General features: G+C 46.0%; 1 protein-coding gene across 7 annotated transcripts in view; it reads left to right on the top strand.

Moving 5' to 3' along the window:
• RDM1 (RAD52 motif containing 1) overlaps positions 1–17,354 on the top strand; it is a 589,841-nt gene that overhangs the window by 267,765 nt on the left and 304,722 nt on the right. Inside the window, exon 6 of one of the 7 annotated variants that reach the window (XM_069634055.1) lies at positions 16,142–16,192. The exons of the other annotated variants lie outside the window; for them this stretch is intronic. Within the exon in view, the coding sequence (XP_069490156.1) occupies positions 16,142–16,167 (26 nt within the window). The 3' untranslated portion in view covers positions 16,168–16,192. The remainder of the gene's footprint in view (positions 1–16,141; positions 16,193–17,354) is intronic. 7 annotated transcript variants of the gene reach the window in all.

Raw genomic sequence — 17,354 nt, 5'->3', positions numbered from 1 at the left:
CTGCTGAAAAAAGTCAAATATATATGCCTTTTAAGTTAATAGCATCAATTCATCAGAGATACAACTGATTGAGTGCCTTCTTCTATAACTATGGATCCCTATTCTGTAATTCTTTATCAGTTAAATAAGATGCAGGGGGATGCTAGAGACGATACACACAGGGCACATGGTTATATTGAAAAGCCCTCAGCCACTGATCATAGAAAGAAAAAGAAGGAGCTTTTGTCTAGACGGGTACTAGAATGTCCTATCCTTCAGCAAACAAGCAACACATTTCCTTCAGTGTACTGCCGAAACCTCTGATTTGGTTTTTGAAATGTGCTGCTTTGTTCATCACCCGCAAGGAGTGATGCTCTTCCACCCATACCCTTCCCCAGCCCCCGTGCTAGCCGCCAATACTAGTTGATAGAGCACTGTAAAAGGTGAGGGATTGTAGCAGTAAACACTCACTGGGATATTTGCAGACCCACAATACTTTGCAAGCAAGGCATATTTAATGCTTCAACATATTATGTGCATTTTAAGAATGTCATGACTCTGCATGTACGCAATTCTTTTGCAGCGCATACAAGATTGTTTTCAACATACTCCACCCTTATATCATTGTGTAGGATTACACAGTGCTTCATGAAACCGTTTTTGTATAGCAGTGAGTTACCATAGAATGTGTGAAGGTCTATGCCCAAAGGAACTCTGAACACTTGGAAACAAGGCAGATTGTGTGGAAAGCATTCCCGTGTCTGAATATCCAGTGCCCTGATACTATGGACAAGCCATCCCAGGCATAGTCCATACCCATAAGTAAATTATATTGCAATGTTGTTCTCCACATATAGGGTAATGTTAGTAATGCAACAGTAGGAGACGACGAGCAGCACATTTGTCTTCTCAAAATCCTTACAGGGCAAATTCATATGAGTTTTATAATGTGTTAACTTGCAAGGGGGCCGCTTCAAAACACTTGCGTGACATATGCACAAAGAAGAGGAAGTATGGGATAAGGTTATACATCCAGGTAGCCTGCTTACCTACAGTCAGTATCCGATATTAGAGCAGGTAGTTAGAGTGTATTGTATGGTTGACGCTTTTTGTAATGCACAATGAGTAATAGAAATTCTGGCATGTGAATGTTATTCATGTTATTCATATTATTCATATTACAACAACATAAAACAAGTGGATGTACGTACACATCTCCTAATCTTTCGCAGAGCCAAGAGAGGAAGAGTCAAGGTTGTCCGGTACCATCTTAATGTGTTCTGGGGCAGAAGTTAGTCATATGGTAAAAAAGTGGTAGAATCAAGCTTAGGAGTCATGGGTGGAACATTATCAGGTCAATGTGTACAGGAATATCTTGGTTAGATTCCTCTGTCCATGGAGCCAGTTTTTCATATTAGTTTTTAACCTCTTATGTGTGTATTTTGCCTTTAGGGATTTTGGGTGTTTACAGTGACTCTTGCATAGTAGTGTAATGCAAATGAGCAGAATATTAAGACTAGTTGCTTATTTTAAGAGAAAGAACATTTCAAGTAATTGCTGTGACTTGTGCCTTATTAAATGTTTTCTTAATAGGTGAAAATTGTCTGTGTGCGCTGCTAAAAATCTTCTGAGCAGCACCCAAAAGGAAGCTGGGCAAGCGCACATGCGCACAGCTTAGAGGGAACACTGCTGGAGGGTCACTCCTGTACCGCCATGAGAAGGTGGCAAAGATTGTCATGGTGTGATGCTAAACAATATGTGCATCAGACGGAATGTGCCCCTGACGCAGAACAGCAACCACCTGACGAAGAAGAGGAGGGTGGGGATGGTACAGCACCTCAGGAAGTACGCGATGCACAGGAGGGACGTGACATGCGTCGGACTCTGATCAAAATAATCTACTAGCACACAAGTATGGGGGGTGTCACATGGAGATGGCACTTGGAGCACTGGTTGTATCTGGGACATGCACACTATACGCTGTTCACCAATTAAACACACGTACGCAATGAGGAATGTCCACACAAGTGATTCGTGCATAACCAAAATGTGTATTGAAATAGTAAATATAAGTGAACACACCCACTCTCCCCTCCCCCCTCCACTCCCCAACACACCCACTCCCCTCTTCCCCCTCAGCTCCCCATAACATGGTGTGGATGTCTGTGCTCAAGTGCATCATGTGGCATCGGTCGACGTGGCCGCCTCTATTGGCACCCCCCCCTCCCGGCACCCGGTGCACCCCTGTCTGTACACCGCAGGTTCCTGCCCGCTCTGCGGATGGGGCTGGTTCGGGTAGAACTGGCAGCCGAGGAGGAACTGGGCTGCTCACAGGGACGCATGTCCCTCATTGTCTGGACAAGCTCAGAAAGTACGTGCCACACCGCGGCCAGTACAGCACAAGTGTCTTTAGAGGTGGACTCTATGGCAGCCTTTACAGTTTCAGCACGTTCGCGGATTTCCCCCTTGCGCTGGCGCATTCTTCAACATGCTGTGTCAAGAAGGAGCTTAGCTGTTGTTACCTGTGATAACAGGTTTTGTGGCCTGTTGATGATGGCTCTGGTGTGTCCATTGTGCTGCTCCCCTCCTGCACATCTGCCACTGGGCATGGAGTGGCCGGCCAGGAATTTTTCAGGAGATTGCTTCTGTATGCCATTGTCATGCTGCCTGCACGGGGGCAGGTAGGGGGAATGCAGGGGGCCAGTTGGGGAAGCCACAACAACATCGACATCCCCTTCATCATTGTCTGAGCTAGCTGCGGTGGCGGCAGTCTCACCAATGGTGCTGCTTCCTGTGGACCCAGTGCCTTCAGTAGACACCACTGGGCGGATGCTTGTAGTCGGTGGTGCCATACTGCTTGACTTGCTGCACATCAGTGCTGTGGCCTGTGATGTGCTGTGGGATTTTGGCTGCTGTGGGGGTTTGCTTTTTGCACCAGAGGTGGAGGGACAGTGTTTTGGGTCTTCGGGCCTGGGCTTCTTGGCAGGTGTAGTGCCTGTGTCCTCATCGGCACTGTCCGAATGAGAGCCTGTGGTGGACCAAAGGAGGGAAAGGGTTAGTGATGGGTCTGTGGACATTGAGCAGGAATTGTGATGGCTGCATTCATTTTGATTACTAGTTGGTGTACATTGGAGGCAGTGACATACAGGTTGTCTCCCTCTTAGGTGGTAGAAGCATGGAGGCATGTGGGTGGCTACAGAAAGGGTGTGTATAATGCATGTGTACAAGGTGGAGGTCAGCACTGCCTGTAGGCAGTCTTGTGCTAATGTGTCGTGTGGACTCTGTTAGGCATCATTGCACTTCACAAACATCTGGACTTCATTGTGTTGAGTTTTTCATAGCTGGATTTAAGGCACCTACCTGAGTCGCCTGATGTTGGGGCTCCTCTCTCCATATCTCCGACCCCCTCTATGCTCTCTGTGCCTATGGTTCGGCACATATCTCCTCCCACGGCTGTAGTTTGATGGGCGACTCAGCTCCTCCGCCAGTCGCCATGCCCACATTCCTATTGGCCGCCAGTATACTCCTGATGCGGAGACGTAGATCGCCCAACCTTTTTCTGCATTGTCTGGCATTGCGGGGTGTTGTGCCGACTGCACTGACCCTCTGGGCTACCATGGCCCATATGGCCTTCTTTCTCATCAGTGCCGGTCTGGTCATCTCAGTTGAAAAGACTACATCGGCATGCTCTTGTAGGGTTTCAGACAACATATTTAACTCCTCCCTAGAAAAGCACACCTGCCGCAGCCGATCTCCGGTCTTTTTCAAAACTTAGGCATTATGATGTGGAATGGGTGTTGGAGAAGGTTTGTGGAGGTTGTGGGGATCAGGTGTCCACTGGTTGAAGAGGATGGCAATGGATTGTGTTTTTAAAGATGGCCGCCGTGCTCTTTCCCGTTTCTGTGCGGTGACGCAACTTCGGGATCCGCTTATTTGCGGTCGCCGCTAATAGCGGTTCCCGCTATTAGCGTTGACCGGTAATATCGATGGCTAGGGTGGCGGAGGTGCTATTTGCACGGCATACGATGCCGGTAAGTGGGATTTTACGGCCTTTAGTGGCATGGCAGTGATTACATTACCGGCATGGCGCAATGCTTGTGCCCGAGAAGTCGTAATGTGCCGCTTTTAACGGTCTCTGGCCAGCACGGACACGTTAATTGCGCCCTGCCCGTAATGGCCGTTCCTTACCGCCAGGGTCGTAATGAGGGCCATGGTGTCTAATTTGTGAATGGTTCCCTCCTCATCCTGCCGACTCAACCATCTCCTTTCAATTCTCTTGGCCATGCCTAAATACAGTAGAAACTGGAATTGAAGTGCAGGATTGACCCACTGGGTAAAAGGGCTGTCGCCCTGCGCTACCAGAGATATATAAGTAAGGTCTCAAAACCTTTGAAATTTCGAACTTTAACAAGAGATTGCCTTGTCGCAACCTATTTGAGTTCCCAGGGTTCATCCACACCCTAGAGAGTTAACTGACAAACAAAGGAAGTACTCAATAAGTGTGCCAGAGCTTGTAGTATATGGATTAGTGTTTATTTTTTTGTTTTCGAATGCTGTGCCCTTTTGTCGACATATGTTTCACCCCACTATGGCCTTTCTCAAAACGGGGCTAGTCAAAGCAAGCACACAGTTCTAATTTTACACACAAATTAATTATCAAAGAACAATCACATGAACATTGTTATATTCAAACAGATTGAAAAAAATCACATTGACATTGTTGCATTAAACCACATTGAGAAACAACATATGAATTCATGAGTATAGACAAAAATTAACAGAATGATGTAGGCTACTCAATGGGGCTGGTAAGTTGCTGGCCTTCATCAGGACGGAAAATCTGGTGGAATTGGATGTGTCCTACTGTTCTCATGTGGCTATTATTGTTAGTGTGTGCTGACAGCCGATCCCCTGTGTGGAATCCAGGAGACTGTTATTACCAATATTCATTGGTAATTCTTATATGCCCAAATACCCATCAATGTTGCATTCTGTGCTTGAGATTTGGAGATCATATTTCTAGATGTCAGAATCGACGCCTTTGTTATAATTGGTTTCACCCAGGTATTATTTCAATGTGCAACTGGAGCACGTGGAGAATGGCTCCCTCTCTGTCGAGTGCGTCGGGCTGACTGGACAGCGATAGATGCTCCAAATTTCTACCGTGATCCCTGAAACCGAACAAATTGTACCCGTACCTGTGCATGTTTAACTCTTAATTGATATGAGTCCATAAAGAGTGTCACATTTACAAAACATAATTAAACATAATTGCTGTACTCAAATAATAACCATTGATAAACATAAGATCATCGCATATTTAACTCTAATTGATATGAGTTCATCAAACGTTTCACTTTTAGAAAACCTAATTAAGCATAGTTAATATACTCAAATAATAACCATTTATAAAAATGAGATAATCTTGTGGTCTATGTTTAGCCCAAATTCAGTCAATTGCAGTTGGCAGATTAGTCTTGCTTCCATACATTGTAACATAAATTCCTTGTCTCCTCCGCTTTTGTTCAGGGATACCTTCTGGAGTCTTGCAGTCCAGTTGATGTATTTTCTGCCAATGTTGGGCTAATGGTAGTTTTGTATCCTGGCTACCAATATTGGAGAGATGTTCTCTGATCCTTACTCTTAGCTCCTGAATTGTGCTCCCTATGTAACTTTTTCTACAGACACATATTATTGTGTAAACTACGAATTTAGTCTTGTAATTAATACATTCATTTATTCAAATTTTATCACCTCTTGAGTTCACAAATAGATATGTATTTGAATGAGCAAATTTACACATGGTAAATATACTGCATTTGGGGAACCCTTTAGTTGAAGCTATGACCGTGATTGACTTGAACATGGTAGGTAAGATGGACTCGGTTTGTTCTTCAAAGTAAGAGCTTTGGTCAAAAACACTCTAGGCTTGTCCTCAATATACCTTAGAAGTTCTTTATCCAATTGCAGTAACTACCAATTATTGGTAAGTATCCTTTTAATTTCATTGTGATTCTCAGAGTATTTATTAATAAATCTCAGAGTGTGTCCATATTGTTTTGTTTTGGTCTGTTTTCCAAAGTTGCACCTCTAGACATTTTTTCTGCCTGATTAGTCTTTCTGAATAGTCATAGTCAGATATCCCCTTCTTTGAAAATCGATCAGACAGTAGGTTGCATTCCTCTTCGAAACTTTCCGATCCAGAACATTTCTTCTTGCTCCAATGAACTCACCTGACGGTATATTCTCTATTACGGATTGTTGATGACCGCTTGTAGCCAAAAGAGTGGAATTCACTTCAGTAGGTTTGTGATAGGTTCTCGTGGATAGTGTATCATCAGATACATAAATCTTTAGATCTAGAAAATCTACCTCTTGGCTACTCCAGTTTCTAGTAAAATGAATACCAAAATCATTTTGGTTCAATCTATGGATAAATGCTTCTAACTCAACTGATGATCCATTCCAGATCAATAGAATTTAATCTATATATCTAGACCATAAAACCGTTTTCTGCATATAGATTGAATCATTGTAGGTCAGTGTCCTCAAAGAGGGCCAAAAAAAGATTAGCAAGTGCTGGGGCATATTTGTTACCCATAGCAACCCCTTGAGTTTGTTGGTAATATGTATTGTTGAAGACAAACATGTTATGATCTAATGTCGCTTGTAGCATCTCTTTGAGCATTACCACATGCTGGTAATAGGATGCTGACCATTCTCTAAAGGTATACTCAAGTGTTTTCATTGCTAAAGGATGTTTGATAGAAGTATATAGTGAGCAGACATTGAGCATAACCAAAAGAAAACCAGGTTCTGATTTTATGTGTTTGATCCTATTCAAAACACTTGTGGTGTCTTTAAGATATGATAGCAATTGAAAAACGAGAGGACGTAAGATGTTGTCCAAATATTGTGTGATTGGTTTAGTTGCCCAGCCTATACCACTCACATTGGGCGAGCCTCTGGGATGTTTTGTTATTGTTATGTATCTTGGGCAAAAAATACATAGTAGGCAAGGTGGGTTCTTTAGTAGTCAGAAATGCCCTCTCCTGGTCTGTTACATGGCCTTGTTTGTGCAAGTTAAGAATTAGTTCATGTAGAAATTCTAATACTTCCTTTGTGGGATCGGATAGTAAAATCTTACAACACTCATAGGTGTCAAGGTGTGTTTGAGCCATTGTCATGTAGTCTCACCGATTCATAATTACAATGTTTCCCCCTTTGTCACCCTCTTTGATTACTATCAAACTGTCTTGCATTAATATTTGAAGTGCTTCTAATTCCTTGATTGAGAGATTGTTGTTGCATTTGTATTTCCTTGTTTTACACTTCAAATTAATTCAATTGATGTCACATGCTACTGCTCTTTGGAAAGTGTCTATTACATTGTCTGTTGGCATTGGAGGAATGAACATGGACTTTGGTTTAAGTTCTTCTATATCAAGATTACGTGGTCTGATATGGAGTTCCTGAAAGATGTTCCTTATGTCAAATTCCTCATCTTCATCTAGTGATCTCAAAGTAAAAGTGTTCTCAATGTCACAGATCGTAAGGTGACTTGGTGGTGGTGTGGCATCAGTTTGGTAAATTCTGGCGTCATGGGCTCAAATACTTTTTACGGTTTCATTTCCTTGTTAATTTAAAGAAGTCTATTTGAAAATCTATTGGATTGTAATAAGAGGAAGGTGCAAAGCTTAGGCCTTTGTTCAATAGTGATATTTCATCCTTGGTTATCTCTTTTGATGATAGATTTCTCACTAAATTATTCACCTGTTTCTGATGTTGGAGGTCTTCAAACTGGCTTGTGTGATCGCCTGTTGGGGTTGTTTACTGCATCTAAATCTGAAGCTGTTGAACCCTTCTCCCCTCCACCCTCTCTCCTGTTGTTTGGGTTGGAGTACTTTTGGTTGTTGGTAACTGAAAACTGACCTTTTTGGAAACACTATTTCGAGGGGATTGGGTCCTCTAACGTATTCCATATCTATGACAGGTGATCACCACAGCTGTGCTGCTTCGGAACATTTTCGGCGTCTGCGTCCTGCATCAATGACGTTGGTACGCTGTTCTCGAGGGCCTCCGTCGAGCCGATGTCACCGGATGTTATAAGTAGGAGACACAACGCCCGTAGCATCAGTTCCGTTTTCTCTGCGAACGTTTTCGCTTCGGAGATCTCGGCGCGTCTCGGTTTTTCAGAGTTACTGTTCTTTTGGTTCTTCGAACCTGTTAGTTTGTGAACATTTCATGATGTCTTCGTCTTCTTCCACCCTGCGGCCGGGTTTTAAGAAGTGTCGGGTCTGCGGGTCCAAGATGTCGTTGACGAACTCGCACAACGCCTGCCTCTGGTGCCTCGGTGAGGACCACGACACAGATGATTGTGTAGACTGCCAGTCGCTTACGTCGAAGGCCTTGCGGGAGCGTAAGAAGAAGCTTTCTGTTGGTAAGGTGACCAAGCCTCGTAAGCCGAGGTCCTCTGGGCTTTCAACTGACGATTCGAGGGGCGACTCTCCACATTGTCGTCGTCGGTCTGGAAGGTCTCGGTCCCGGAGTAGGTTCTGCCATTCCTCTGCCTCTTCGAGGCACTCACGGAAGTGCCGTCATCGGTCGCCGTCCCGGTCCTCGTCTGAGGACGCCACCCGTCGGCGGGTTGCTTGTCCCACCAAGCATTCGACTCCTGAGGGATGGGCTTCCTTCCGTTAGGAGATGTTGACGATTTTTGAATCGTAGGGCTCCGGTCCGTCTGTGCCTCTGAGAGGAGTCGGCCGTGACCGTACTAGAGACACCACTCGAACGCCTTCGGGCTCGGGTGGTCGGCACGATTCACGGAAAAGGTCTCGCTCGGACAAGGGGAATCGTTCTAGTCATGCCCATTCCAGGTCCCGGTCCTCGACACCCTCGAGCCTGTGATGTCTTCGAAGAAGACATTGACGCCTTTGGCGCCGAGGTCGTCGAGGGACTCTGCCGAGGCTCCGCCTCTGAGGAAGTCGTCGACACCATCGGCGCCCAGGCTGTCGAAGGACACGCTTGGGGCTACGCCCCCGAGATCAGTGTCGAAGCTGTCAGCGCCACGTTCGACGTCGATTCCATCGATGCCCTCAACGCCTTTCGAGGCTGTTTTGTCGGAGGTACCCCGTGGCACGGTGGAACCCCCTAGAAAGGCTCTGCCAAGGCTAAGAATGTCTTTATCCCTTATTCTGTGCCCACATTCCAGCCTCTGGATTATATTTCTGAGGTGGATTAGGGTTCTGAGGAAGGGTTGGTTTTTAGATACGGTACCAGACGAGCTTTTCTCTGGTCATAGCCAGATGGAAGACCTGTGTCAGTTGTTGCACGACGTCAGTGGCCTGGACACCTCCCCGGAAGTGGAGTTTTGTAGGCCTGAGCCTGACACCCATGCCGAGTCCTTGTACAGGCGCCTTATGTCGAGGGTCACGGAATACTTGGGGTGGTCTGCGCCACCAGTGGATTTTCTGCAGGATGACCTGACGGATATCCTCGACCAAGGTCCACCAACTGACCCGGTACTGCCATTCCATATGGCCTTGCACAGAAGGGTGGCAGCGGCTTGGACTGCCCCGGAGAGTCTCCCGGCAGTGAGCAAGTCTTTGCCACGAAAATACCATCCAGCCAGTAGCGACCCCTGCTACTTGACCACGCACCCCAATCCGGAGAGTTTGGTGGTGCAGGTGGCTACGGCCCCAGCGAAGTAGGCTTCGTATCCTACCATCCCTCCTGATAGGGACGACAAGCGTTTTGATAGCTGGGCGAAGAAAGTCTTTTCTTCATGGGGTATGGCTTTACAGGCAGCCAACTCCGTGTGTGCTTTGTCACGTTTCATGCACACTCTGGAACTGCATTTCGTTAGCAGCGGATCATATTCCCGAAGGGGAGGAACGGGATGGTTTCCTTGCTATGGTGCATGATTGCAAGGATGCCATGTGTGAGTCTGTTCAGTCGGGTCTGGACATGGCGCATTGTGTCAGCTGGTCCATGGCGGTGAGTACCGTAATACACAGGTTTGTGTGGTTCCAGAAGTAGGGGTTTGCTCCTGATGTGCAAGCCTGGCTCCTCAACATGCCCTTTGATGGTGAACATCTTTTTGGCAGCAAGGCTGACGAGAGCCTTGAGAGGTTGCAGACCTCAAAAGCTGCAGCGAAGTCGTTCAGCGCTGCAGTTCGCCAACCTCTGCCTTTTCGTCCTAGGGGACAGCAATGGAGGGGAGGTTCCTTTCGATTTTACTCGTCCTTTAGTAGATCAAGAGGAGCTGCAAGTCAAAGGGGCCACCGTAGGAGTGCCAGAGGTGGAAAACAAGGTACTCGAGGTGCCAAGGCCACTCGGGCAGTTGCCTCTTTACCCTCAGGCAATGCCGCAGCCACTTCAGGTCAGTCATGAGTCCATGTCCCATGGTTCGCCGGTTGGGGAAAGGCTGGCGCAGCATCTTGTAGAATGGCGTGCCATTACTTCAGATGTCTGGGTCCTGGAGATCATAGCCCATGGCTACTGTCTTCCTTTCCGGCAGAGGCCTCACGACAATCCACCAGGGAATCTCTCTTTGAAGAGTCCGGATCCGCTCCTTGCGCAGGAAATTCAATCCCTGCTGGAGAATGGCACCATAGAACTGGTGCATGTAGCGGCGAGGAACAAGGGATGGTATTCCCCTTATTTTTTGATTTCGAAGAAAGACTGGGGATTGAGACCCATCATGGACTTGCGCAGTTTAAACAAACTCCTTAGGAAGGACAAGTTCAAGATAGTTTCTCTTTCTCAAGTCCTCCAGGCCCTTCAACTTGAGGACTGGTTGGTGTGTCTCGACCTCAAGGAGGCTTATTTTCATGTGCCAATCCATCCAAAGCACAAGAAATTCCTGAGGTTCGCGGTTGGTGACTTGCACTTTCAGTTTCGGGTCTTACCGTTCGATTGACCTCCGTCCTGAGGGTCTTCACCAAGCTCATGGTGGTGGTGGCAGCGTATCTCCGGAAAGGGGGAATTCACATCTACCCCTACCTGGATGATTGGTTGATCAGGGCGCGCTCACCCGAGCAGGTCCTGGATCATCTGTCCGTCACCTGCCACTCCCTTCACAAGCTGGGCTTCTCCCTCAAATTAAAGAAGTCCCACTTGACTCCAACACAGCGGCTCCAGTACATCGGAGCAGTGCATGACACATCCCTGGGGCAGTGTTTCCTTCCTAGGTGAGGGCTCTTCACATTCAGAAGATGGTGCACAAGTTTCATCTTGCCCAGACGCTCCCGGCGTTCGAGTTCTTGAGGTTGCTCGGCCTCATGGTATCCTGCATTTTTCTGGTGCCAGAGGCTCGACTGCGGATGAGATCTTTGCAGTGGGCTCTCAAGATGCAATGGTCACATTCTTCCGGCTGGATGTCGGACCCTGTTCAGTTGCCGCCCTCGGTCGCCCAGGATCTTCTGTGGTGGGCCGTCGAAGGCAATCTGATGAAAGGGGCTCCATTTTGGCTTCCCTGGCCCGAGGTGACGATCGTGACCGACGCATCCATCACGGGATGGGGAGCTCATGCCAATGAGCAGACAGTCAGCGGTCATTGGTCTCCGTCCGAGTCCAGACTCCATATCAATTTGTTGGAGCGGAGGGCTGTCAGGCTAGCCCTGAAGGCTTTTCTGCCGACTGTGCGAGGAATGAATGTCCTGATTCTGACGGACAACACAGTGGCCATGCACTACCTCAACAAAAAGTGGGGGCAGGGTCACTTCCTCTGTGCAGAGAGGCGATGCAGCTCTGGTTCTGGGCCATCCAGCAGGAAATTTTGATCTTGGCAGTTCAACTGACCGGAGACGAAAACAAGACGGCGTACGCTCTGAGCAGGCAGAGCATGATCTCTCACGAGTGGGAGCTGGCTCAGGAGATTCTCCCGGAGATCTTCTACCTTTGTGGAACCCCACAAGTGGATCTCTTCACCACCAGTGTCAACTGGAAGTGTGAAAGGTTCTGCTTGCGGGAATTTCCTCCAAGAGGAGCCTTAGAGGATGCGTTTATAGTGGAGTGGTCCTTCCCACTGCTGTATGCGTTTCCTCCAGTCCCCGTCATTCCGCAAGTGTTGCGGAGGCTACGGATGTTCCGTTCCCGGATGATCCTCATTGCTCTGGCTTGGGCCCGGAGTTCGTGGTACCCGGATCTTCTTGACTTGTCCATCTGCCCTCAACGCCGTCTTCCCTACTGAGACGATCTGCTCTCACAGGAGGGGGGGTCAGATTCTCCATCCAGAGGTCAAATCCCTCCACCTTCACGCTTGGCTTCTGAATGGTTGAGGTATAAGGATTGGGACCTTCCTGAAGACGTGATGGAGGTGTTGCTTTCGGCCAGGCGGCTTGCAACAACGTCCCTGTACCATTGCCGCTGGAGAAAGTTCTGCGACTGGTGCAGGGTAAAGAATGTGGATCCTTTTTCATGTGACATTCCTGTGGTTCTGTCTTTTTTGCTTTCCTTGGCCCACAAGGGCCTGCAAGTGGGTACCATTAAAGGTTATCTGGCGGTGCTGTCTATCTTTAAGCGCTCGTCTGAAGATTCTTCTTACTTTAAAATTCCTTTAATTTCTCAGTTTCTGAAAGGGCTCACTAATGTGTTTCCTCCGTCACCTTTCCAGGTGCCCGGTTGGGATTTGAACCTTGTTCTTAAGTTTCTAATGGGTGCTCCATTTGAGCCTTTACATTCTTGTTCTTTGAGACTGTTAACCCTTAAAACTGTATTTTTAGTTGCGGTCACTTCCACTCGCAGAGTGAGTTACAGGCACTTTCAGTTAAGCCACCCTTCACTGTGTTTCAGAAGGACAGGGTTGTCCTTCGCGTTCGTCCTTCCTTTCTTCCGAAGGTGGTATCGGAATTTCATTTAAGCCAGAAGGTTATTCTTCCAGCATTTTATCCTCCTCCACATCCTGGTAAGGAAGAGGAGAGGCCCCATAGGCTGGACCTAGGAGAGCTTTAAGTTTCTACATTTCACGCATGTCCCGGGTCAGAGTGGACGATCAGCTGTTTATTGGTTAGGCTGGAAGGCTTTTGTGACAAGCTGTTACTAAGCAGACTTTGTCTAGATGGGTTATCTTGGCAATTTCTGAATGTTACCGCTTGGCGGGTAAGGACCCTCCGGTAGGCTTACGGGCCCATTCTACTAGGGGTATGGCTGCCTCTACTGCCCTGCAGAGGGGTGTTCCTATTCGTAACATCTGTGAAGCATCCACTTGGGCTTCAGTCCATACTTTTGTACGACACTACTCCCTAGATTCTATCCATGGGCAGGATCTGGCCTTTGGCAAGGTGGTCCTTTACTCTGCAATTTGATTGGGCATTCTAAATTTCTATATTCTAAATTCTTTTTCCCTCCTCCATACGTTGGTACTGCTTTGGGAGTCTGTCATAGATATGGAATACGTTGAGGACCCAATCCCCTCAAAGAACAAGTTACTCTCTTACCTGGTAACGTTTTTTCGATGGGATGGTACGACGACGTATTCCATATCGCTCCCTCCCTGCCTGCTACAGAATTTCTTCTGCTATTGATATGATATGATAATTTATTTATATAGCGCCTATGCACAATGTGTTTCAAAGCGCTTCAAGGAAAGGGAGGGAAAAAGGGAAAATACAACCACATTCTTACAGGCCATGAACAGTAAGGATGTGAAATTAACTATCGTACTCGGCCTGACGACATTTCCGATAGTGCAAGAGCTAACACATAGATAAGGAAGGGAGGGGGAGAGTGGGAAGGAAATGGAAATAGACAGACGACTACCGTACTAGGCCTGACGACATTTCTGGTAGAGCTGGAGAAAAACAAAAGGTGAGGGAGAGGGGTGCCGAAAGGGAGGGGAGGAACAAAACAAGCGACTATCATGCTAGGCCTGACGACATTTCAGATAGTGCTGAAGGGGTGGTGGGGAGGAAGAAAACAGTAATGGGAGGATGTAGGAAACAGAAGAGATTGCTATCATATTAGGCCCAGGGACAATTCTGATAGAGTAAGTGCATAGAAGAAAGTAAGGGGAGGAGATAGGAAAAGGGAGAAGGGAAAGGAGGAGAGAAAAGAGAGTAAGCAGTCAAAAAGAGTGGAGAGCGAATACAATTGCAGAAGTCAGTAGTAACACATAATATTGCAAGCCAGGATACAAGATGAAGATGGGAACAGCATGATTCAGGGCCACCATGAGTACAAGATGCAAAGGAAGTCTAGCATGAGAGTTTAGAAAGAGTGACGCACCGTGAATGAATGAAGTCCATAAAAGTCAAATCCAGCATTGGCCACAAGACGGTGATGGTGAAGGAAGGCACCAGGTGGGCGGGGCTTGCTAAGTGGTGAAAAAGAGCAGCAGGCAGGAAGGTACCAGGTGGGCGGGGCTTAGGCCAGGTGACCTAGATCCACTTGCACCTGCTCCCCATCTGCAAAGGAAAAGAAGCTGGAGGGCTCCTTAAGTAGGGAAACAGAGCGGCAAGCAGGAAGGCAACAGGTGGGCGGGGCTTGCTAAGTGGTGAAAAAGAGCGGCAGGCAGGAAGGCACCAGGTGGGTGGGGCTTGCAGCTTATGTATTGCAGTTTACGTTTCCTCAAGGCTTTCTGTGGTCATACTGGCAGAAGATTAGTGCCACACGTTCTGGGAAAAAACTACAACTGAGGCTATGGGGGTCATGCATCCTACTTATAACATCCGGTGGCGTCGGCTTGACGGAGGCCCTCGAGAACAGCGTATCGACGTCATGGATGCATACGCCGAAAACTTTCCAAAGCAGCACAGCTATGGTGATTACCTGTCATAGATATGGAATACGTCGTCGGACCATCCCATCGAAAGAACGTTACCAGGTAAGAGAGTAACTTGTTCTTCTGTTATCTTTTTTTAAATGTGTTATCTGGTTCATAAAACTCTTTCATAATAGTGGAGCTGAGGGTGGCTCATCCAAATTAGTGGTACTTGTTGCATCTGGATGTGATTCAATATTGGAGCTAACCGGTGATGAAGTAGGAGTACTTGCTCTTGATGATGGCCTTGATAGTCTGTTAAATTTATCTTGAAATGTATAAACACAGTCTTCACAGTAATCTCTATAATCTAAAAGCCTTCTGCATCTTTCGAAGTTTAACTTCATCTTGATATTCTTTCAGTAACTCATACATTTTCTGATAATTCCTTTCTTTAGACTTTCATTGCTGCAATTTCTTGTTTAAACACAGTGTGAATTGAGGAGTTGAGTGCTATCCAGCATCATATATACATAAATAGTATTCAGTATTTAATAATAAATGAGGCTGTGCATCGAATAAGAACAGGTTGTAATTGCAATGGCAGAGGAAAGAAGAAAAATATATTAAATAGTTGCCATTCCATCCTAAATGTTTCTAATACCTGTTATTCTATCTATCAAGGTAACGTCTACATAAGGAGTTTTCAATGCTGTCACTAGGGGCAGGTGTCTCAAAAGCGAGGTTATCCCAATATCTGTGGACAAAACTATTTCATGAAATTGAAAGGTCGCGCCACAAATAAATTAACGTAGCACTCTTAAAATATTAGCCAAAAATTTATAATTAAAGGTCAGTCGTACAGTAGACGTTATTTTATTTTAATTATAGCTGTTGATTATACCTTAAATAAGTATGCATTCAAAAGATATGCTGCTTTTCAAGGGTCAATGTTTGCCCAAAGTATGGCCACAACATTGCATTCAAGTACAACGTAGCCTCAATAGGGGCTGCTTTAAGCTATATGTTGATAGCCCAAAATATGGTTGCTACACCAAATGAGACTAACACGCGACACGTCAGCGCGCATATGCGTGATTACTTATTGTGTCTCTAAGGTAGAAATTGTAAACAGGCTGGCGTCCTTATGATCGGGAGGAACGGAGGGGCGGCGTTGCTTAATTCTTGGAAGTGGGACAATGTAAATGTGAACAATATTCCAAATATGATCCCATATGTTAGATGCTTAACAAGTAGACTTTATTCTAAGCGGCAGAAGGAGAAAACAACGTGTCTGTGTTTTGATGGATTATTTGTCTAGGGAGGGTAGCTCACGGGCAACATGCTCGCCTTGGAAGCAAGAAGACACGGAGCACCACAGGTTCGATACCCGGGTCCGTGCTTAGAAACCTCTGGGTATTAAGCACCTTATAAATAACCTTTCATATCATATTATTTCAGGTGCCTGGGATCTGTCCCCCATATAAATGTTTTTCGGATTTGAACTGAGTGGTGAGTAGCTGCTCAACACTATTATTTTTTTCTTTTCTATATAGGCCCATTTTTAACTCTAGAAATGATTGTTAAAGTATGAAAGAGTGACTTTATAGAATACTTTGGAAAAGAAAATAAGTAAGCACAGAGAATGCTAATACTGGGTTTTGGTTTGTATGTAACTATTAAGTGGGAATCTGTAAAGGTTTGCCTAAAACATGGACGCCTAAAAGCTCAGGAACCAAATGATTGTATAAAGGTGAATCACTGGTAACACAACCAATTTATGTGAGATGCAGTGTGAGGGAATATCACACGTTTAAGGTTGCTTCACAAGAGCACAATGACTAGTCACTTGGACCTTTTGGCGTGAGCTGAATATTATTAATACACTGTAACACTGTAGAATTATGATTTCGGATTTTTGTTATGAGATGTAGTAAACATGTCTTTCTTGGCAAGAAAATTATGTTTTTATCTCCCTCCCTAACCAACCAGACCCTACACCTTTCCGTTAATTTCTGTCTATAATCATGAATTCATATGTTGTTTCTCAATGTGGTTTAATGCAACAATGTCTGTGATCTTTTTCAAACTGTTTGAATAGAACAATGTTTATGTGATTGTTCTTTTGATAATTAATTTTTGTATAAAATGAGAACAGTAGAAACTGACCCTCGTGGATGTCATGTTCGCTTACTAGGGTCTGAAAGGGTGCTATTTCACCATCTTTTATCAAATCCCCTACCGTAGCTACTCCTTTTTCTTCCCAATGTCTTCTATATTGGCCTACTGCACCTCACTGTTTGCTGATGATCCTTGCCAGGGGGACGTGTGCCGAATAGGGATCTGGGCTGCCCAGAAATATCCAAGTTCTGTGCCATTTGTCCTTACCCAGCTGCAATAGTTGTGAAGGTCTCTCTAGGGCCAGCTCCTTCTCCCACAGTACTTCCTTCAGATAATATTGCTTCAGTAACAGCTGTAGCAACCAGGTGTCCTGTGCGACTTAGTCTCCTAACTTGCGCACCACATGCTGCAACTGTCCCGCTAGGTAGTAGCCCTCAAAGTGGGGAACTTTTATCCTGCCTGCATCATAGCCTCTTTGCAGAGTGCTCAGTGCAATTTTATTTCTTTCCCCCTGCCACAGGAATTCTCTCGCCAGCACGTCCAGCTTTCGGAA

The sequence above is a fragment of the Ambystoma mexicanum genome, chromosome 13 (genome assembly GCF_040938575.1).
Source record: "Ambystoma mexicanum isolate Mex_15411 chromosome 13, UKY_AmexF1_1, whole genome shotgun sequence".
Lineage (NCBI taxonomy): Eukaryota > Metazoa > Chordata > Amphibia > Caudata > Ambystomatidae > Ambystoma > Ambystoma mexicanum.
This window is presented reverse-complemented; position numbering and strand designations above follow the sequence as displayed.